Source organism: Saccopteryx bilineata, chromosome 5 (genome assembly GCF_036850765.1).
Source record: "Saccopteryx bilineata isolate mSacBil1 chromosome 5, mSacBil1_pri_phased_curated, whole genome shotgun sequence".
Lineage (NCBI taxonomy): Eukaryota > Metazoa > Chordata > Mammalia > Chiroptera > Emballonuridae > Saccopteryx > Saccopteryx bilineata.
In genome coordinates, this window is record NC_089494.1 from 133,704,640 (window position 1) to 133,728,916 (window position 24,277).

At 38.4% G+C, this 24,277-nt stretch overlaps 1 protein-coding gene and 1 non-coding gene across 10 annotated transcripts in view; one reads left to right on the forward strand and one right to left on the reverse strand.

Moving 5' to 3' along the window:
• Nucleotides 1–24,277, reverse strand: part of WAC (WW domain containing adaptor with coiled-coil) — a 109,923-nt gene that overhangs the window by 84,371 nt on the left and 1,275 nt on the right. For all 9 annotated transcript variants that reach the window (XM_066233355.1, XM_066233356.1, XM_066233358.1 and 6 more), the window contains exon 3: nt 22,763–22,958. In XM_066233355.1, coding sequence (XP_066089452.1) covers nt 22,763–22,901 — 139 coding nt within the window. In that variant the 5' untranslated portion in view covers nt 22,902–22,958. The remainder of the gene's footprint in view (nt 1–22,762; nt 22,959–24,277) is intronic.
• TRNAS-GCU (transfer RNA serine (anticodon GCU)) lies at nt 21,331–21,406 on the forward strand. The gene has a single exon. It is a non-coding gene; the product is annotated as a tRNA-Ser (tRNA).

The window sequence follows — 24,277 nt, forward strand, 5'->3', positions numbered from 1 at the left end:
AATAAATATAATAATGATGTGTTAACAAAAAGAGCAGTATTTCCATAATGAAATGATATAATAGAGTAAACTATATTTATTTTTATATCTGGGCACATACTGTGAACCTGAACAGTTAGTAATTCCAGGTCCCTAATGAGAACGGTGCGGAATTAAGAAAATATGCAGAATTAAGAAAATACGGGTGGGGAGGGCCCTGTAATTGCTTCTGGCAAGAACAAAGCAGGCCCCAAAACTGCATCTTGCTTTATAGGGCAAAGTGAGGCCATTAGCAAATCTTAACTTTACACCAAACAAAGGATAGATGAAACTTGCCTCCAGTCTTTCCCGGGAACATGGAGAGTAGTGTAAACAATTCAGCACCACAGCCTAACAGCCTTTTGCAACCTAATCAGGCAAGTGAGGTGGGGGGTTGGGCAGACTGTCAACTTACAACCAATTCTGCACACCTCTGTTCTCAAAAAATCTAAACTCCAAAACCCTGTTGATTTTTTGGTCCCCAACAGGCACATATTTCTCTGGAATACCCTAGGGCACACCTAGAAATCTTCTAGGGCACACCATTGTGCTCTGGCACACACTTTGAGAACCACTAGTCTAGATGCATAAAGTCAGAGTGAAAACAGCAGAATGAGGAAGAAACCACATAGGGTCTGTGGGTCATTAATAACTTTCTAGAAGGTTTTAAGCAAATAAGTGACTGATATGATTGCTGGACTGAGAATAAACTGCAGCACTGGCAAGCAAGAAAGCAGGAAAACCTGTTAGGAGACTCAACATTATTGGCCTGAGCAAATGGGAGGCTGTAGTTTCTACATAACAAAATGGGAAGTTTGAGAGAAAAACAAGAAGCTCAGTTTTGGACACTACCCGATAATCACCACAAAGGGTTATATGTGGTAACAGATGTGCTAACTAAACTAGACTGGGATTTGGGAAGTTAGTGGTGGTTGGAAAGCTATTATCACCTTTGTTCCTGTTCTTTAACTGGAATCTTTCCAGAAAATCAAAGTCCAGTGAATTGCAGAAAAAGCTGAGTGGAAAGCAATGTCTTCATTACTCAGTAGAATTGTGCCAAGCCAACTCGAACAAGCCATACAAAAAAATAAGCAAAGGCCTCGCTGGAGCTGCACTCTGGTAACCGTGCATGATACAATACGGGAGGACTTGGTTTTCCCAAGTGAAACTGTGAGCAAGACAACCTGCATAGAACGGCATGGCATGGCAGCCAGCTCATAAAGGTTCATCTGGATAAAGCCCAGAACAGCAAAGCCATGGAACATGAGGTTGAAACATTTCCTGCTGTTTGTGAGAAGCTCACAGGCAAGGATATTCATTTTGAATTCCCAGAGTTTCAGTTGTGAACAAAAATAACTAAATAAAATATCATTCAAAATATAAAACACCTAAAACGTTTATACTCTATTTTACATATTTTAATCTTAAATCAGTTTAAATGGCACTATATAATTACATAATGCCTTGTTCTACAATACCCTACACATAGCTCATCTGTGAAGTAAAATCCAGAAAAGGCTGTACATTTAAAATATAAATATATAATTTCTGAAATATAAGGCATCTCTCAAATTTTTGAAGTAAATCCACCAGAAACTGGTGTATGGCCAGTAGCCACAGACACCATTACGGCCAATGCAGATTCGCATTTCATTTGTACAGACACCGTAATGAAAGAACGGAGCCAAGAACTGGTGAGCCATTAGCTTTAATCCTAGCTTGCACTTGGCGGGCAAGAAATACACACAGTGGGAAAACACTTTCCTTTCCATTCAGGGCTCCCAAAGCCATTGATTTATCCAAGTTTCCTAGAATTAAAGGTTTGTACCTAACCAGCCTTATTTACCTCTGTTTCTCATCTCCTTCTCTCTGCACAAACTGACTTCTCCTTCAGCATTCCGCCATTTAGGCTGCTTCTCCTCCCCTCCATGTGGCCTTTCTCTGCTCTCCTGCAGCATGGGCTCCTCTGCCCCATTTTATTTTAGAAATCAAAACCTTTAATCCAATATACAAACAAGGAAGTCTCTGATACAAAGTCACTTATCTGAGGCATAATGGGATTCCTCATGAGAGTGCAACATGCAACAGTCAAGGGTGTGGGGAAAGGCTTAGTTTTGAAACTAAGCCTTAGGCTGTAAGGATCCTGGCCTGCTTACAGTCTGTCCCCCACACTCAATGCAAACTATAAGTGAGCAAATATATACATCATATTTGCAAACTTATTTGACCCACAATTGGTATTTCAGCAATAGACTAAATTTAAAATGTTTAATACATAGTATTTTGAGAGTCAACATGAGTATTTCGCACCCTGAAGCAAAAAAATGAATATTGTATTTGGTGGACAACTTAAGACTTAATAAACATAAATAAAGCTATACTGACAAGGTTACAAACTAAACCACTTTTTATATAAACAAAGCTGATTTATACAGGATATACAGCAAAAGCTTTAGGACTTCTACTTATAAGTCTTGAAAATTTTCAATCTTATTTCTCAATTTAAATTAGTAAATAAGAAAACTATTGTGTTTTTCTACTCTATGTATACACAAAAAATGCTAAATGCACACTGTTGGGAACTAGTTCAAGTGTTCCCACAAAAACACATGCCAAATACGTATACTATATTTTACTGTTGTTAGGGGACAGATAAAAAATATATGAAAGCATAGATTAAAGCACAAAAAACAGAAGATTTGCCTGCATACCTCTTAAGCCACTTATTTTGAAAGGACCTTGGAAATGATCAATTCAACCTTGTTAAAAAAAAAAATAAAGAAAAAAATAAATGCAACAGCCAAGGAAGTTATATGACTTGCACATAATAAAAAAGCTAATAACCAGCAAAGTAAGAGTACAATATCTACATCTTAAGCGCATGCTCTTTCCACTCATTTTTTACCTTAATTCTTATTATGAAGTTAACAAAAGTTTATCTCTAGGAGAATACCATGTTAAAAGACACATATCCAAATCCAAACAGAAACTTACTTACAATTAGAATATAGTCAATATTCAAAGAGTTCTGGCTTTATGATTCAAATTTTACTTGGTAGTATTTCCTTAATATAATGCTTTGACATGTACAGGGTGGGGATAATGTAGGCTTACAGTGGTGGGGCAGTGGATAAAGCATAGACCTGAAATGCTGAGGTTGTCAGTTCGAAACCCTGAAGCCACTCCACCCCTGTCAAGGCACATACGACAAGCAATCAGTGAACTAAAGTGAAGCAACTCGTATCAGTGAACTCAAGTGAAGCAACTATGAGTTGCTTCAACACCCCCTCCTCTCTCTGTAAAATAAAATGTTTTTTAAAAAATGTAGGTTTATAGTTCTATGTGAAACAGTTTGTCCTTGTCTTATAATTTAATAATTGCTATATTATTTTCCATAGGAACAACTATACATCTACTTTTGCCCCTCCCTGTATCTATCTATCTGTCGATATACCAGTCTGGAAAGTATACCTTTGATTTAAATTAAGTTTATATTTTCTTTTCACTCAGGATATTCTTGGCTTTCTTACGCTTTTTTCCATTTTGCTTTTGACTCACACGTACCCTTTTATTTTTTTTTTAATTTTTTTTTATTTACTTTTTTAGATTTTATTTATTCATTTTTATTAGAGAGAGAGGGGAGAGAGATAGAGAGAGAGAGAACAGGGGGAGGAGCAGGAAGCATCAACTCCCATATGTGCCTTGACCAGGCAAGCCCAGGGTTTTGAACCGGCGACCTCAGCATTCCAGGTCGACACTTTATCCACTGCACCACCACAGGTCAGGCTCACACGTACCCTTTTAAATTTCTACTCGAACTCAGAGTACTCATGTTCGTAGAGAAAAAAAATGCACAGGATGGGGAAATAATAGGCAGTATGGAGTTTTTATCAGCTGTCACTTATATTAGTCAGCGACAAGCCAACAAATAATCTGTAATAAAGGTGGTCGGTCATGGCCCTGGCTGGTTGGTTCAGTAGATAAAGCATCGGTCCAGCATATGGACGTCCTGGATTCAATTCCCAGTCAGAGCACACAAGAGAAGCAACCATCTGCTTCTCTCCCCCTCTCTAAGCCAGTGGCTAGACTGGTTGGAGCACATGCTTGGTTGGAGCACAGGCCCAGTCACAGACTGAGGATAGCTTGGCTGGTTCGAGTGCATCAGCCTCAGGCACTAAAAATAGCCCAGTCAGGCGCAGGCAGGAGTCTGTCTCTCTTATCTCCCCTCTTCTCACTTAAAATAAATTAATTAAAAAAAAAAGGTTAGTCACACAGTTAATAAAGCTACTGTAATAATCATAATCTACATGTCTTTTTCTATATTAACTATAAACTTACTTTTGACCACCCCTGCATATTAAAAACCCAGAGGTCAACCAATATGAGTGGAGTCTTCTAAAACAACACTGCACAAAACAAACAAGAGAAGCTTTGTGCTTCTCTGCCTCTCTTCTTTGGTACCAATCTAAATGATATTGAAAAGATTACAAAGAGATGCTGGAGTGCTTCAAAGAATGTCAGAAGGTTAGTCCATGTTTTATAGACCACAGTAAAGCCTCTGAGTGGATCATGAAAAACTATGAATTGCTCTGAAGGAAAAAAGTATGATTCAGCACTGGACTGTCCTGATGTGTAAGCTGTGCTATAGACAGGAAGTCACTGTCAGAGAATATGAATAGACAGAATAGTTTCCTATAGGAAAAGATATCAGACAAAGGTGCATTTGTTGGCCCTGGTCGCTTGGCTCAGTGGTAGAGCATTGGCCCAGCGTGTGGAAGTCCCGGGTTCAATTCCCAGCCAGGGTACACAAGAGAAGCACCCATCTGCTTCTCCACCCTTACCCCTCTCCTTTCTTTCTCTCTCTTCCTCTCCCACAGCCAAGGCTCCATTGGAGTAAAGTTGGCCCAGGCGCTGAGGATGGCTCCATGGCCTCTGCCTCCGGAACTGGAATGGCTCTGGTTGTAACGGAGCAAAGTCTCAGATGGGCAGAGCATCACCCCCTACTGGGCATGAGAGGTGGATCCTTATCGGGCACACACAGGACTGTCTCTCTGCCTCCCCACTTTTCACTTCCGAAAAATAGCAAAAAAAAAAAAAAAAGAAGTGCATTTGTTTAATCCGTCCATAGAACACATCATAGGAAACACTAAACAATCAGAAAAAGGAGAAGTAAAAATTGGTGGAACAGCAATAGCTTAAGATATGCAATGACACCATCTGACTGGTGGAAAGTAGCAATGAATTGAAACTTCTTAAGAAATTGAAACAAGAAAGTTCCAAAGCAGCACTGCATTTGAACACAAGATAACCATCAAGACCACAGGGGAAATGCACAACTTTAACATAGACAATGAAGACACTAAAACTGTTACAGATTTTGCTTACCTTGCTTCAGTCATCAATTCAAATGGAGACTGTAAACGAGAAATGAAGAGGAGGCTGAGACTTGGAAGGGCAGTCATGGAAGGATTGATAAAGAGCATGAAGAGCAAAGATAATGTCATTAGAGACCAAGGCTAATATCATCCACACCCTTGTATCCCAATTTCTGTATACCGATGGGAAAGTGGGACAGTGAGGAAGGTGGAAAGAAAAAAATGGAATTTCAAAAACGATGTTAGAGGAGATCTCTGTGGATAACCTGGACTGCCAGAAAAAATGAGCAAGTGGGACCTATAGTGAATTAAGCCTGAAATACCACTGGAAGAAAATATGACAAAACTGAAGTCCTAACTATTTCAGGCACATCATAAGAAGGCGGGGTTCTTTGGAAAAGGCAGTAATGCTGGGAAAAACAGAAAGCAGTAGGAAAAGAACACCAAATATGGAATGATTAACTCCATAAAAGAAGTCATCTGCATGAGTCTACTGGGGTTGAGTGAGGAAAGGGCACTCTGGACATCACTCATAGGTTGCCAAGAGTCAGGAGCTGCCTCAAGGCACATAACACACTTATATAGAACAGACAAGACTAACAAACCAAAATTTAAGTATCATTCTGACCAATAAACCTGATATTCTCCACCTGGTTTCATCAATTCTAAACCCAGATAGAGGAAAATCCATAATATGAATTATTATTCCAACTTTTACAAACATAAATTTGTGTTTTAAAGCTAGAAGATAGCTTTTTTAAAACCACACAGAAAAAAATTGGAAAGGTGACAATGCAATGATTTAAAAAAAAATAAACAGAATATTCATACAAAAAAGTCAAAAGGAACCTTCAAAGTATTCACCTTAAGGAGTCCCCAATGATGCCAATTCTCAAAACATTTATTCTCTTTGAGAAACCATTTCAGAGCCTATTATATATTTACTCAAATTATCTTAAGCTAATTTTTTAACTAAAGATGGATTCAACTATTAAAATAATGACTAATTCAATGAAAACACTGTTCATATAGAAGGAAATTTAGCTAATATTGTTTCATATCAAAAAGAAAACAAAATGGGATTAAAGAAAAATTAAGGATGAGCTATTACTATGGCTTTGAATTTTCAACAAAATATGAATTCAATCCCAAAAAGCTTCAACTGAGCCACTGATAGAAACAGTTTATATGTATTCTTTCAATGAGTTTACTTTTATTTTTAATTTAACATTTTTTTTGAGAGAGAGACAAACAGGAAGGGAGAGAGATGAGAAGCATCAATTGACTGCTTCTCATACATGCCTTTGGGGGGGGGGGGGTGACGACACTCAAGCCAGCACCTGTGTGCTCAAGCACAGGACTATGTGCTCATAAACTTGGGGTTTCAACCTGGGACTTCAGCATCCCAGGTTGACATTTTATCCAATGCGCCACCACTTGTCAGGCTCAGAAAGTTTACTTTTAATAAAGTCACAGTTTTACTATCGAAATACACAAGTTCAAGAGCTGTAGAGCATGCCACACTACTGATAAAAAATGATCTTCAGTTAACATTTCAGTCATATTTTAGCAATAAAATCAACACAATCACTAATTAAAATGATTAGATCAATAATTCTCAAGGGTAAAAATGAAATGGAGCACCACATAGAAGAATTTCTAGGGATATTCTTCGAAATTCTTCATTTCAATAAGCTTGAAAAATTAATTGTCTATTCAAGTAATTTTTGGAAAATAGAACCCCAAAAAATCGGAACCCTAAAACCTGATTATTCTCCCTAACATACTACAGAAAGTAAAAATATAAAATCTAACTAGTTGCACATGGATTTAAGAATATCTGAGAATATAGAAAAGGAGTCAAAATTAGTAAAACAGGTTGTAGAATTTTAAATGTTATTTTATTTAAATTACACAGTATTTTGCAGGATTATATAAAGCAACTAATACTAGTCCAATACTGAAGGTCATTTAAGGGATTGGTAATAATGTGTAGGAATCAACATACCAATTTTGTACACTTTTCTTTAAGTTTATATCTAAAAGTTTATATAGTTTTCTGAAAATATAAATAAACTATTTACTTCCTTCATAAATAGTACTTAAAAGCAACTTCAATGCCACCATTTTAGGAATTCTAGAATAGTAAAAAATTAACTTCCGATTGAAACCAATTAATTCTCTAAAGGAGACCACTCATCTGTTTTTTGACATTTACTAGATATGTCACGTAGCACATAACATTAATTTAACATTATGGAACACCTACATTACATTACAGTTGATCTGGCAAACCATTTATGCAAATAATCACAATCCACGGCAAGAGTTGGATCAGAAACAGATTCAAGGAAGGCTTCACACAATACAAAACTGGGATCTTAAAAGATTAAAAAAGAGGTTTGCCCCCCTCCCCCACAAAAGGGTAGGAATAGAGAGAGGACAGTGTTGGCTGTGAAAAGAGAACAAAGGGACAACAGCACCTGATGTTTTCGAACGCGGTAAGTGGTTCTGCATGATTATACTATAGAGAGGAAAAAGTGATTGAGAAAAGATAGCTGTTTAGACTCTTTCTTGGCCATGGTGACTCAAGAGGTATTAATTTGTTCAAAATTTCAAGCTGTATTTATAAGAAATCTATGCTGAGATGCTTGCTTTCTGACATGAACATAGCAGTGCTTTCTTTTCATTTCAGTGTCTCCCATGGACACAAAACAAGGAGATCTGCCAGATAAGTGTACAAGAGGGAGGGAGGAAAATTCATTTATCTGAAGAATTATTTTGTCACTAGAACATAATGAAGACCATAAAATTCAGGCTTTAAGGGTTAATGAAGGAAATAACATGTTTAAATGTAGAGCCTAAAACTCAGCAATGCATAAAAAAATGAGACAATGGATCTATTCAAAGAATGTTGCAACAGTTAAGAGAAATGAGATCTAAAATTCCTCCTAAACACAAGAGAAATGAAAAATCAAGCAAGGATGACTTCCTAAGTATTAAAAGGGAAAGTGAATACTCAAGCTATGAATAGATGTTAGGAAGCCATCTATGGACCATCATATGAAACATGTCTAATAACCAAAAAGATACATAGGACTGAAAATCAAATGATAGGGTCTGAAGAATGAGATGTCACAGGGACAGAACACAATTAACAAAACTATAAAAATTAAGGTTGGTCTGCAGTTTTAGAAAATATAGCCTTGTCATTTACCCTTAATATTCTTTGTTAACTTATCCCTTTCAGTAGTACGAACATTCATGTATGTCCTCATGCCTCCTAACCATCTCTGGATTGATTTATTTTAAAAATGTATAAGGGAGCATTAAAGAAACACAAATGTATGTTCTTCTTGTTTCCATAAATTGGTTATCAAACATGATTTTAAGTTAATAACCCTGTAACTGGAACTAATTTTATTTTTTGAAAAAGAAAAAGAAAAAAAGCTCACTCCCGAGGTCAGCGAGCATGCAAAAAACTCACTACTCAAAAGGTTAAAAGTCCCAAGACAGATATACCTACGAATACAGTATTAAACATGAATGCTTTAAAATTCTGATAAAGAGCCAAAAGGGTAGCAGGAATAGAAACATGACCAGATAATCACAGCAAAGGATACATACAGTCACGAAACTGCTTTTCTAACAGCCCATCACATAGTGTTTCAACTTCCTTAGCTGTTTCTGTTACAATGAATGTTTTCATGATCAACCAGCATACTTTTATGAAGTTGGAAGAATCTGCAGAATTTTTCTTCACAAATCAAGTATTAAATGCAAAATACTTTATTGTGATCTCATCCATGCCCAAATATTACAAAATAAAATTTTACTAGTATAGCTTTTGGCTACCAGTATGATACAGGTCAGAACACTTCAAAAGATGTCAATTTAACTTATGTCACGGTCTTCTGACATACTGTTACACAATTCAGAAGTAACCAAAGATTCAACCAAAATATTAGCACTACCTAAATATATCAACCTCACTAATTTTAAATTTCTTTTAAAATGCAATTGCTCTTAAGGGTCACCTCAAGAAAATTATTTGCTAACACCTTAGTAAGTCTGAGTATAACAATTCAGGTAAAGGACATTTTTCAAACAGACAAAAAGCTAAATGAAACTTACCACTCAACTGTCTCAGGACAGCTTGATGGCAGAGGGACTGTGGTGGGGAAGGGTGGGAAGGGAGGAGAATATGGGATGTCAAAAACTTTTATCTAGAGCAGTGGTAGTCAACCTGGTCCCTACCGCCCACTAGTGGGCGTTCCAGCTTTCATGGTGGGCAGTAGCAGAGCAACCAAAGTATAAATAAATAGATTTAACTATAGTAAGTTGTTTTATAAAAATTTATTCTGCCAAATTTAGTGAAAATCCAACATAAAGTACTTGGTAAGTAATTATTACTATATGCTTTAACTTGCTGTAACTCTGCTTTATAAATTTTATAAAGCAAAGTTACTTCCCTACTTTATAAATCACCATTACTGTGGAACCAGAGGGCAGTTAGAAAATTTTACTACTAACAGAGATACAAAAGTGGGCGGTAGTATAAAAAGGTTGACTACCCCTAAAAAGCAATAATGGTGAGTCCAGACACTACACAAATATGAATTACAAGCCTGTCCAGTTGACAATATGCTTACAAACTTCTCATTTGTACCACAAGATACTAAGTTAGCTATTTAATGTTCAATTTTTTTAACTTACTGATTTTAGAGATAAAGAGACAGAGGATGGGAGAGGAGGAGTGGGGAGAGGGAGAAGGGGGTTGAGGGAGAGGGAGGGAGAGGAGGAGAGGAGAGAAATACAGATTTGTTGTTCCACTTATTTATGCACTGATTGGTTGATTCTTGTATGTGCCCTGACTGAGGATGGACCCTATAACCTTGTTATATGGTGACAATGCCCTAACCAACTGAGCTACCCAGCCAGGGCTTAACATTTTATTTTAATATTTAATGCACACAAATCTAAGTCAAGAGAAAAGGTGACAAGAAAATTCTTTAAAACTCAAGACAACACAAATATATGATTTAGCAAAATTTATACACATATACCACTCTAACTTCTAGATTCCAAATGATATAATTCACATTCCTTAATGTGAGGTCCCTCTTCTGTTGGGTGTAATACTCCCTAAAAGTTCTGTTTTCTAGGCTCCATCCCTCACTGCTCTAGATGGAGTTGGGGTCCTTATAGCTTTAACAGCTCATTAAATGATTCTAATATGCTACCAAATGTGAGGAAATCACCCTAAATGTGTTTTGGTTTTTGAACCTCTGCATCGTTCCTAAAAATCCCTCAACTACTAAGTCCTGGGTAACAGCAGATAGCAAGTTAGAATTGCTCTGCACCCTCCATCACGAAGCTCTCACTTGCCAAGACTTCCAGTATTTTCCTTCCTTCTGCCAAAGGAAGAAGGAAGCAGGGGACTTAAGATCCAGAACTGCTATCTGACACTAACTTTTCATTAGTCATAGGAGTAAGAGTAAACCTCTTAATTTACTGTGTCATATTCCAGGCACTTAGTTACATATCAGGTGTTTTAGGTACATAATTTCATCTAACCCCACAACAACCTTGGGGGAATGGACACACAAACTCAGATAAAGAACTGTGTCTGAGGTCAGCTAAACACAAGTATCAGAGCCTGGCTTAAACACAAATCTAACTGTAAGAAGACTTCAGCCATTAAACATAAGAGGTTAAGATAATAATACTCTCTAAGCACTAACTAGAAAGTACACCTAGTAACGATCTCTCAGATTGTGATTGTTAACACCAAGTGTCTGTTGAGTGCAGTATGCAGATATTAAATTCAAGTAAAAACAAAAAAAAGGCACAGCATAATGATTTTTTTTTTTTAATGAGAGGAGGGGAGATAGACATATTTCCGCATGTGCCCTGACTGGGATCCACACAGCAACCTGTCTGGGCCGATGCTTGAATCAACAGAGCTGTCCTCAGCACCTGGGCTGACACATGAACCAGCAGAGCCACTGGCTATTGGGGGAGAAAGAGAGAAAGGGGAGAGAGAGGGGAAGAGAAGCAGATAGTCGCTTCACATGTGTGCCCTGACGGGGATCAAACACGGGACATCTGCATGTCATGCCGATGTTTGATCCAGTGAACCAACTGGCAAGGGCCATGAAAGCTTTTTAATAAAAATCCTGGAAAGACTATAGACTACTTCTGATATTGTACGGCATAAGAATGTGTCTTATGAGAACTACTGATTTAACTCTAAAATGATAGGTTCTGAGGAAATTTTATTTCCCTCCTTCACTGGCCTTTTCTAATTTTCCTGTAATAAAAGTGTACTAACAGAAAAATTTTAGTATGAGAAGCATTACATATAGGAACACTTTGTTTTATTGTACTTTCAAGATGTTACCTTTTTAACAGACTGAAGGAAAGGCCCTTCCCTCTACCAGCAAAATGTCTGAAGTGTATGCCTGTAATTCAAGAACCTATTAACTCCAACCTTGTCTTGCACAATTATGGTATTTCATAATTAAGGCATGATCAATTTTTTCTTTAGAGAAACAGGATTATTTGTAAAGCTAGACAGAACAGGGTGATCATATTCTCCAGAACTTTGCTGTCCAAATTCAGAAGCCACTGACCACCCATGTAGCAAGTAGGCACATGAAATGTGGCTAGTACAACTAAAATACGCTGAGTATAAAATACTGGATTTCAAAGCCCTTGATCAATAAAGAGATTATAGAAATCTTATTTTTAAATACCAAATACATATTAAAATAATGTTTGATATGCTAGTTTACATAAAACATACTCAATTTCACTTTCCTTTCACTTCAATATGGCAACTAGAGCACTCCAAGACTTGAAATTTGTGACCCACATTATTCTTCCACTGGACAATGCTGCTCTAGAACTGTTACTCACATGCAGCCAGCAATGTGGGCACCATCTGGTACCCTGTTTAAAAAAAGGCAGACCTTTGGGCCCCACCTCAGAACTGCTGAAATAGAATACACATTGTAGCAAGATCCTCAGGTGATAGCATAAACATTCAAATCTGAGAATCACTGTTCCCGAAAGCTGCAATCACTCCCCATAAATCATGACAATCCCAATATTCTTTTGATTACCCATATACTGAAATATTACAAGCTGCCAGACACTGTTCTAGAAAACAGTAATATGTGAGGATAAAACCGTTAACAAAATAAATGCATTTCCTGTTCTCATGGAGCTCATAGTCCACAGAAGACAAGCAAACTAAAACAGTCAGTTTTGCTAGAGCTACTGATGTACCAGAAAATTATTTGAGTGCAACACAATTTCCGCATTACTTAAGAGCAATTCACCTGTGAGAAATCACTAGCTGCACCCAGCTGAACCACACTACACAGGAATTCAGACAGACACACACCTCAAACATACGCCAGGTTCCTGAGATCACTGAGTTGTCATATCCATTCTCAACTGTTACAACTTTCAGAGGGATGTTTTGGATAACCCTCCTTCCTGATATCACTTCACAAGAACATAAGCTGCAACTCTTCCACCAGATGCCCACTTCCATGAGCCTACCGCAGGTCTTTGCCAAAGTGTCATGTATATTATATTGTTAATATTTAATAAGCATGATTTTTGTTAGTTATGTTTTCTTAACATGTCATTGATGTTTCTGAATATTGTTCCCCCGTTAAACCCATTTTCCCCATAAATCCTGTGGTGTCATCTTGCATAGTATGGTAACTTTCAGAAACACGTCATGTTATATCAGAATGACTGTAAGTAAGTAACATTGGGGCACGACAGCACAAGGAAGGAACAAAGCAGTGGAAAGGAAAGACAATAATGAGGATGGCTGTTTGAGTGTGACCAGTAAGGGTAAAGTCCTCTGTGAGAGGGTGACATTTAAGCAGACACATTAATGAAGTGAGCGAGTGCCAGGGAAAACAAGCAGAAAGATGAACATCCCAGAAAGCAGCAGCAGAACACACAGAATGCCCGAGACAACAGACTTCTTTCTGGAGGGTAGGTATGGACAGAGCAAGACAAACAACGGGAAGAAAGGCAGTGAAGAAACTTAAGAAACTTCGGCGCACCAGGCTGCACAGGGTCTTTTATAGGTCTTGATAAGTAATAGTCACTGGAGGGTTCCGAGTCTAAGAGTGATGTGACCTGGCTAGTACTTTAACTGGACCACTCTGGCTACTGCATGGGGAAATAATTTGTCAAACAAAGAGGATGCAGGAACATCCTTCAGAAGGCTCTTGCAGTGTCTTGGAGAGAAAAGGCTTGGTAGCCAAGACAACAATGCTTGAATTTTAAGTATTTTAAGTACTGACAAGTGGTTATACTCGCTTTCCATTTTCCACAATCAGCTGCATACTTTTATTGATTATATTTCCATCAGTGAAACAGGGATAATCTGATCAACCTATTTCAAAGGCTTGTATAAAATCAGATGAAAAACAATGTAAAAGGGCTTTGAAAATTACAAAATACATAAATCATAAAAAGAAACTAGACTTTTTTTGTGGTGACAGAGAGTCAGAGAGAGGGACAGATAGACAGGAAGGGAGAGAAATGAGAAACATCAACTCTTCATTGCGGCTCCTTAGTTCATTGATTGCTTTCTCATATGTGCCTTGACCAAGGGGCTAAAGCAGAGCGAGTGACCCCTTGCTCAAGTCAGCGACCTTGGGCTTAAGCTGGTGACCTCAGGGTCTCGAACCTGGGTCCTCCACATTCCAGTCCAATGCTCTATTCACTGCCCTATCACACGGTCAGGCAAGAAACTAGACTCATAAAATTTTCTAAAATTTTCAAGCTGTCAATAATTGCATTTAAAATAACTGGCAAATAGTGTCTATAGTTCTTAGAATAAAGTTCCAAAGCAAAATGCAGTTACATATGTGGTCCCAGTTACAGAATCCCTGTAAAGATGCCCCTACTCATGGCTATCTTCACTCTTTCCAGCATCCTAACAAAATGATACACTACATACACCAAAGCCATCTGTACGATAGAGTAAAACAACCGGTGTTTAACAGAGAGATAATCTAAAATGTATACATTTTCTGTAAATTATGGACCAAAATCTTAAGTACAGGGGCGGGTAAAAGTAGGTTTACAACTGTGAGTTCATGTAACAGTTTATTTTTCTTTGTGACAGAGAGAGAGAGAGAGAGAGAGAGAGAGAGAGAGAGAGGTAGGTAGGTACAGACAGGAAGGGAGAAAGATGAGAAGCATCAATTCTTCATTGCAGCACCATTAGTTGTTCATTGATTGCGTTCTCATATGTGCCTTGACTGAGGGTGGGGGGGGGGACTACAACAGAGCGAGTGAGCCCTTGCTCAAGCCAATGACCCTGCGCTCAGGCTGGCAACCTCAAGGTTTCGAACCCGAGTCCTCTGTGTCCCAGTCCAAAGCTCTACCCACTGCCCCACCGTCTGGTCAAGCACAAAATTTATTCTTATATTATTGTACTCCTATTGATATCACAACTGTAAACCTTTTTTTGCCCACCCCTGTATATTACACCAAGAACTTTAAATACATCTTGCACAACTAAGAAATATTTCAATTAAGATTGCCTTAAAAGATCAAAGTAAGCCATACCAAAATATACTTCTCACAAAAATTAGGGGATATTTCAAAATGAAAATGAAGTGATAAAAAAAGCCTTTGAATTTTCTTATTAAACAAGAATATCAAAAAAGCAAAGGACAAGGTCAAAGAAAATTGTTTCAGTTATGCTAATGAGCTGCAAAACTAACTTTTATTTCATTGGTGAAAATGCACTGTACAAAAGTACTAGAGTATCTGCATGTTCCCTGATCCCCTAATTTTTGTGGGCAGTGTAGTTTTTTTTAAAGATTTTTAAAAATTCTTTGCTTTAATTTTTAATTAATTTTTTTTTTAAGAGAGGAGAGAGAATGAGAGAGAGAGAATGAGAGAGAGAGAGAGAGAGAAGGGGGAGGGAGGAGCAGGAAGCATCAACTCCCATATGTGCCTTGGCCAGGCAAGCCCAGGGTTTTGAACCAGCGACCTCAGCGTTCCAGGTCGACACTTTATCCACTGCGCCACCACAGGTCAGGCAGCAGTGTAGTTTTTGATTGTGCAATAGAAATACCATTTCATCATAAAAAATACATAATAACCATATCTTTAAAAATAACCAAAATGTGCCTGACTAGGCAGTGGCACACTGGATAGAGCATCAGACTGAGACGTGGAAGACCTGGATTTGAAACCCTGAGGTTGCTGGCCTAAGCGCAAGCTCATCCAGCTTGAGTACAGTGTCCCTGGCCTGAGCCCAAAGGTTGCTGTCTTGAAGCCCAAGGTCACTGGTTTAACCAAGAGGTCACTCGCTCTACTGTAGCCCCTTGATCAAGGCACATACTATATGACAAAGCAATCAATGAAGAACAAAGGTGTCTCAACGTTGATACTTCTCATCTCTCTCCCTTCCTGTCTGTCATCTGTCCCTGTCTGTCAAAAAACAAACAAAAATAAAAATGTTGAAATATATGGTAGCTAGCTCTGGCCAGTAGCTCAGTGGTAGAGCCTTGGCCCAGCATGTGGATATCCTGGGTTTAACTCCCAGTCAGGGCACATAGGAGAAGTGCCCACCTGCTTCTCCACCCCCATCCATGCTTCCCTCTCTCTCTGTTCTCCTTGCCTCCTGCAGCCATGGCTCGATTAGAGTGAGTTGGCCCTGGGTGCTGACGATGGTTTCATGGCCTCCACCTCAGATGCTAAAAAATGGCTCTGGTTGCAACGGAGCAAGGGACCCAGATGGACAGAGCATCACCCCCTAGTGGACTTGACAGGTGGATCCGGGTTGGGGTGCATGCAGGAATCTATCTCTGCCTCCCCTCCTTTCATTTAATAAAAATATATGACGACTAAGACAAATAATGTGTGCATCAAATACATACACAAATATTTAGAGCATATTTTTTTAATTAAAGAAAAAATACTGAAGAGCAAAATATATTGTTTCTCTTGGAATGGAATACCTGCTTCCTATATCTTTTTAACTAATCTATTTTTAATTAATCTATGGAAATCCAATGCAAACATAGCTGTCTAGTTTACTATCTTCCTACAAAGCATCAATCAATAAAAATAGGTAATACTTATTACTGATCTTCATTACATTAGGCAATGGTGTTAAAATACAAATTATAGTAAATTCTAGATTCCGCATAAAATTTCTAAATTGCTTTGAAACCAAGTCTCAGAATGTGAGACCCTGAGAAAAATGGCTTCTTCCTGGTAAAAATGTTGGCAAGCTTTCACCTTAAAACTTATTTTTAAAACTGGGACATGTGATAACATGCAATGCATCAATGTCGATCCCCTGGCTTTGTTACCTACTATAATCAGATAGTATGTAACCACTAGAAGTTGGGTAAAAGCATTAAAATACAAGCAAATCACCTTTGAACTAATTTGTGCTATAGTAAACATCCACGTGAGCTTTCAGTATGACCAATGTTTCATCTCTGACATCATATACAATATACAGAAAGGGCTAATTTCTAGACTTGGCTGACAGTATTTGCTCAATTTTATATAAGTGAATTTTCCCTCACCTGTAAAACAGACATATTATCTGAACTATCTACCTTCCAAGATGAAAATGAGGACCAAATGAGACTTTATTTCCATAGTACATGAGACTTCATTTTCATAGCACTCACTAACATTACAAACATAAAGCATATTTTATTAAAAACCTAATTATTAGAATAACCAGAGCCATGTTGTACAAGTACCACAGTCTATATAATCCAACGTGAAAAGATTTAAACAATTCTAAATTATATTTAAAAAGCTATAAAAATACCAATTATCCCCATTTGGTCCCACTGAACAATTCCTTCACAGGTTGATTATAGTAATCTTTGTTTGAAAATTAGAAAAAAGATTTTTTCCAAATTTCTCCAGATACGGCTAAATGACAAACAAGACAAAAAACCTTCACTGTGCACTTAAAAAATTTTAAAATCTTGAGAAATAAGTTAACAAAACACAAGGGCAATTTTCCTTCATCCTCAAAAGATACCTGAATGCTAATAACTAAAGAGCTATGAAAACTCCCTGGAATCCCACAAATCAAAGAACCAATGAAGAATATTTTTGAATTAACTGATTGACCTAAGCTACCTCTCCTACAAAGATGTTTCTAACAAGTATTCCAAATGTTTTATAAGTTTATTATAGTTAATTCTGAGAAGATGAAAAAAATGGAATAAGCCTCAAGAGGCTGATGTTTTGTGGAACAGCTTTACAAAATCCTTGTAAAGATACCCTTTCGCCCTGGCCAGTGGCTCAGTTGATAGAGTATAGGCCCCATATATAGATGTCCTAGGTTCAATTCCCAGTTAGGGCACACAGAAGAAGCAACCATCTGCTTGTCTCCCCCTTCTCTCTCTTTCTCGCTTCCCCTCCTGCAGCTGGTGGCTCAACTGGTTCGAATCTCAGCCCCGGTTGCTGAGGATAGCTCAGCTGGTCTGAGTAAGTAAGCCTCTGGCACTAAAAATAGCTTGGTACTCAAGCATCAGCCCCTGATAGAGTTGCCAGGCACATCCCGGTCAGGGCACATGCTAGTATTTATCTCCCTTCCTCTCACTTAAAAGAAAAAGAAATTACTCTTCATTCCTTATTTGTACTATCATCATTAGAGCTGGTCCTCAAACAACCCACACATTTAAACCAAATGAAAGAGTTTTATAATCCAATAAAAGTACAAATTTAAACAGTATTATATTGTATGTTCATTCTTCTGAGGTCTGGATGTCATCTGCATGAATCAGAACATGAATCAGCTATATAAGAAAAATTCCGTAATTATACCTTAAGATTCTTGCTTTTGGTTAAAATATTTTGCAGACAGAGAGAGAAAGAGAAAGAAGGAGAGAGAGGGAGAAAAAGGGAGACAGAGGGAGAGACAAGGAGAGATAGGGAGGGAGGGAGGGATGGGAAAGAGAGGAAAGAAAAGAGAGAAAGAGAAGCACCAACACCTATTTAGTTGTTCCATTTAGTTGTGTACTCATTGATTGCTTCTCTTGGTGCTCTGACAGGGGACTGAACTCATAACCTCAGTGTGATGGGACAACACTATCCAGTAAGCAATCTGTCCAGGGCCAGCTTTTGGTTATTTTTTAAACAAAAGATTATGACTTAGATTACGGAATAAATAAAAACAACTTATTTCCCCTTACTGTACAACAGATCATCTATATTCCCTTTAATAAATCCCAAGGGATAAAATCTCTCAATATTTTATCTGTGCATACATTGTCTTAAATCATTTCTAGGAGTGACAATCCCTAATTCCTGCTTTCTAACTTTTTATTATATACCTTAAAATCCTTTCTGTATATTACTTCTAAACTGTCCCTTTTCAAGGCAATCCAAAGTGCCAAGAAAGAAATCTAGTAATTACTGGAAAACAACAAACTTATGAGCTCTAAATTTATTTAACTTGCTTTGTAAAATGCAACTTACAAACCATAGCACATAGACTATTAAATTATATTTACTAAAGTCATTAGATTTTTTTAATTCCTAAAATAACAAATTTGAAATCAGTTCAATAAAGAAACGAGTTACCTACTCTTTTTTTGTACTTTTCCAAAGAAGCTGGGGGAGGCAGACAGACTCCTGCATGCACCCCATGGGATACACCCAGCAAGCCCACCAAGGGACAATGCTCTGCTCATCTGCAGCATTCAACCTAAGCCATTCTAGCACCTAAGGCAGAAGCCCTGCAGCCATCCTCAGCGCCTGGGCCAACTTTCCTCCAATGGAGCCTTGGCTGTGGTAGGGGAAGACAGATAAAGAGAAAGGAGAGGGAAGGATGGAGAAGCAGATGGGCTTTTCTCCTGTGTACCCTGGCCAGGACTTGAACCCAGGACTTCCATACACCGGGCCAATGCTCTGCTGCTGAGCCAACTGGCCAGGGCCAGTAATCTATTCTTATACTGTTATTTATTCATGCAGAGAACAGATCATGCAACTCACTTGCATTTGACTTGAATAATGGCTCTGACTTTATATATATATGAATATGTGTATATATTTGAATTCACAAAGACAAAAACCTAAGGAAACACCAATGCCTATAATAAAATTATACATATGCACTTTTATTTTTTTATTTTTTAAAGAAATTTCTTTTTATTTATTCATTTTAGAGAGAAGAGGGAGAGAGAGAGAGAGGAGAGACAGAGAAGGGGGGGAGGAGCTGGAAGCATCAACTCCCATATGTGCCTTAACCAGGCAAGCCCAGGGCTTCGAACCGGCGACCTCAGCATTTCCAGATCAACGCTTTATCCACTGCGCCACCACAGGTCAGGCCATATGCACTTTTAAAAGTTTAGTCTCAATCACATTTAGCAATAAAAGAAAACACCTGGAATCAAAGTATAACGACTAAATATCTAAGTATTAAATGAGGGAAGAAACCCAAATTGACATCTTTAAAAGTCAGAATTAACATTAAAGATGCACTGTGAACTCCAGAATGGAGACGCCCTATTTTATAGTATTCATCATTCCTACACAGTATAAAGGAATATAGCAGCCAGGTATATTAGACTGCACAAATAAGGACAGAGTTACACTATTAGTTAATAGGCTTCACAGGAAGACAGACAAGCAGCTAAAATACAAGTTAGAAGGTTAGGCCTAACTCAGCAAATGACTATATCAGAAAAATAAGAAAGAAGTTTCTTACAAATGGAGCTAAGGAAACATCAACAAGCAGATGCAAATAAGGAAACTTAGAGCCAAGAAGAAGTATCTGGAATTAAAATGAAAATGAAAATAAAGAAAACAGGAGCAAAGCAAAAGCAAGCTGCTATTCTACTCTCAAAAGTCAAAGCCTTTAAGAATTGTTTCCAGGGCTGGATCACATCTTTACTTCCAGGAATACCACACCATTGGGGCACACAGTAGATGCCCAATGGTCGTTGAATAAATAACCAACAAAACGTTTTTGGAATTATTTCACCTGTAAAAGAATTTATCAGGCATGATTCATTTTAAATGTACAAGTTCCCTAGAGCACCTAAACTGACTTCATCCTAAATTTGAGAATTGATGATAGATTAACCAGATCATAATTGTTAAGAGAACCAAAGATACTCATCTACACAGAGATGAGGTGTCACATCCTATTCTGTCAGTCACCAAACTTTATTTAAATTTGATTTGATTCAAAAAAATATTGATTTTAAAGAGGAAGGGAGAGGGAAACATCAATTTTTCATTTATACGTTCATTGGTTGATTCTTGTAGGTCCCCTGATCCCAAAAAAACCTGCACTTTGGCGTATTGAGATGACAATCTAATCCACTGAGCAACCCAACCAGGGCACAATTACCAAATTTTAAACATGAAGCACAGTACAATACAAATAGTACATGTCCTCTAAGACCTAAAATTGGAAATGAAAACCACTATAGAAGAGTGACTGATACTAGTATCATCTCTGACTATAGAAAACACAAAGGAAAATTTACCTGCAAAACTGAAAATATTAATCAATTTAGTAATTTTGCCATCAAAGAACTTCTAATATTTTAATAACCAAACCCATCTTCTGTTACTCGCAAACAAAAATATGGTTTATCTGCATTAGTAGCACAAAGCTATAGCTAGAGTCAACAGAGAACTATACTTCCTTTTTCATATCAATGAAATCTATTAATGTCCTCAACCCAGTAACTATGTACAGAGAAGACCAATGTTTCTTAATATTTGACCACACTGAGTAAAACTGATTTCTATCCTAGAAGGCAAAAAAAAGAAAACCAGAAGATGCAGAATATTTTTTTAAAAGCAAGCAAAGTATTAGAAGCTAGTTGACAATCAGAGGCAGAAAGCCACATGGCACTCTAATGAGTGTCCTTAAAAACATCAATATTGGGCCCTGGCCGGTTGGCTCAGTGGTAGAGCATTGGCCTGCTGTGCGGAAGTCCCGGGTTCAATTCCCAGCCAGGGCACACAGGAGAAGCGCCCATCTGCTTCTCCATCCCTCCCCATCTCCTTCCTCTCTCTCTCTTCCCCTCCCGCAGCCAAGGCTCCATTGGAGCAAAGATGGCCCGGGCGCTGGGGATGGCTCCATGGCCTCTGCCTCAGGCACTAGAATGGCTCTGGTCGCAACAGAGCAACACCATGGATGGGCAGAGCATCGCCCCCTGGTGGGTGTGCCAGGTAAATCCCGGTCGGGCACATGCGGGAGTGAGTCTGCCTGCCTCCCCTTTTCCAGCTTCAGAAAAATACAAAAAAAAAAAACCCACATCAATATTGTACAATTGCCTGACCTGTGGTGGCACAGTGGATAAAGCGTCGACCTGGAAATGCTGAGGTCGCCTGTTCGAAACCCTGGGCTTGCCTGGTCAAGGCACATATGGGAGTTGATGCTTCCAGCTCCTCCCCCTGTCTCTCTCTCCTCTCTCTCCTCTCTCTCTCTCTCTCTCCCCCCCTCTCTAAAATGAATAAATAAAAAAAATATATTAAAAAAATATATTGTACAATTATCTCAAACATATCTATTAAGATATAAGATCTTATAGTGGGGGAAAATACATGTATCTTCACTTAGTAGAACTGGTTTGTTCCTCAATGCATGCTTTAGACATGAAATCTGGTATCTTGTAAATTTAGGGAAATTAAATATGAAAATAGTTATTGGGTTTATTTTACTTTTTCTCAACCTCCTACAACAGAGAGCTGGAGACAAGCTAATAACTGAAGGGTAGCAACATAATACAAAAGAAATGAGGCTAACTTTTAAAAAGTTGAATATTTGAATGAACACAGTATAAGTATAGAAGACATTAATAACATCCAGAAAAATACTCAAAATACTTTAAATGTTTACAACAAAACCCCAAATTTTCAGAATCACAAATGGTTTTTTAACTTGTGAACTGTCTTCAAATATCTACTGTTTTAAAATCAAAATTTATCATTAGGAAACACATTTGAGGCCCTTAAAAAATAAGACTCAGGCATCAACAAGAATCTCAAAATTAACTAAGCCAAATAAAATAAAACCTTTACTTTAAAGTTTCTTTCTAGGGAATACATCTTGCATTTCTCTCACCATTCATAAAGCATTTGGTAGACTATGTTCATAAGTGCATTCTCTTATCATCAGCTGCTGGAGTCCATTTTTAGATATTTTGGGTTAGCACCTTGTTTCTACAGTAACTTGTCAGGAATCCAATAAAAATAAAACTTTTTTATAACATAACCATATGGCAATGTTTGCAGGCTAGAAATGTTATTGCCACCTATTATTTTCATGAAGTCTGTGAAATATATGTGAAAGTTTCAACAAAAAAGCTACTCACCACCATCCCTCTCTCTAACTCGGTGAATATGCACATTTTTGGCCTTACTGTGACCTGTGCTGTCACTGTATTTGTTCTCAGGACTGTCAGATCTCCGCAACATCTTATTTGGTGGTGAAGGATCTGCGGCGTCTCGCATTTTCTCATGTCTGTGATCACCACTACTGGGGTGACTCTTCGATGAATACTTAAGTGCCTGTAAAAAAACATCACCCCCCCAAAAAATTGAAACTTTAAACATAGTATGCTAAGTTCATTTCATCATAAAATTTGATGTTTTAACTCTATTAAGTTTTACAAATTTATGCCAACGAAATTAAAAGTTCCATTTTTTAACTACTTTTAAGTTATTCAGACAAGGCCTAAATAAATGCCTAAGGGTCCTCATATAAATCACAATATCCTATGTTCAAAAAAAAGAAAAAACTCCAGTCCACAAAGTATCTTGTAAATACATGAAATCAAACACCTTAGCACATGAGTTCAATACATTTTTCTGAGAATTAAAAGGTTTGCTCTAATTATCAGCAGAAATCGAGCACTATTGTAATCTATTTCTGCTCTACACCTGACGCAAAGACAAGTATAATATGTTTCTGCAAACCTACAGAAAAGGAAGGCATCCTTTCCTCCAATTCGAATTCACAAAAAAGGATTTCAAACCTGCCTTACCTACTCTGCCAGGTGGGGGAAACAAATTAAAAGTACAAAAAAATGTTGGCTGGCACTTCTTGCATAACTAAACTCAATGGAGCTCCCTGGTAGAAACGCTGAATGAACCCTACAGCAGACTCCTGGGCAGCGGCGGAGGCGGGTTCAGCAGTAGCTTCATCTCTAACACCCAAAAGCCACGGACCAGGATTTCTAACCGGACTGCCGGCTTAGGAACCTGCGCCCGTCCCCGAGGTGGTTAGACGTGAGTGTTTACAACCATTCAGGAGCTCTTTCCTGAAAAGAGGGCCACTAGCACTGCACATGCAGTCCCTGCAAGAACAGACGGGCCATACAGACCCAGAGCGGTGACACGGGAACCAGTCGTGCAGCAGGCGAGAAAATCTGTGCTCCTGCAGGACCTAAGCACCACCTCCCACTACTAAGGCCACTTTTCTGCACCAGAAACTATTAAGTGAAGGAGGAACAGGGGTTTACAACACACTTCAGAGTTGCAAAACCCTTCGTTGTTTCCTCCCAGGCCTTTCATCTAATTTAACACCTTAACGTGAACTTTTGTGCTCCCAACACAGCAAGACTAACACACGCGGCGCAGGAAACACCGAACGCCTCGCCCCATCGACTCCTTCAATACCCTACTATCGAGTCAGGTCCTTCCTGGCCGGGGAGGATTTTTTCCTTAAAACCCAAACTTCCTGCACTCAGCTGGCCATACAAGTACCTAAGGTGTCTGGGGGGGGGGGGGGGAGAGAGCTTCCAGGAGACCAGGACCCCACTGCTCGCCGGGTCCCGCGGCGCCGTGTCCGTTCCGCCGCCCCGCGGGGCCTGCAGCGGCACCCGAAG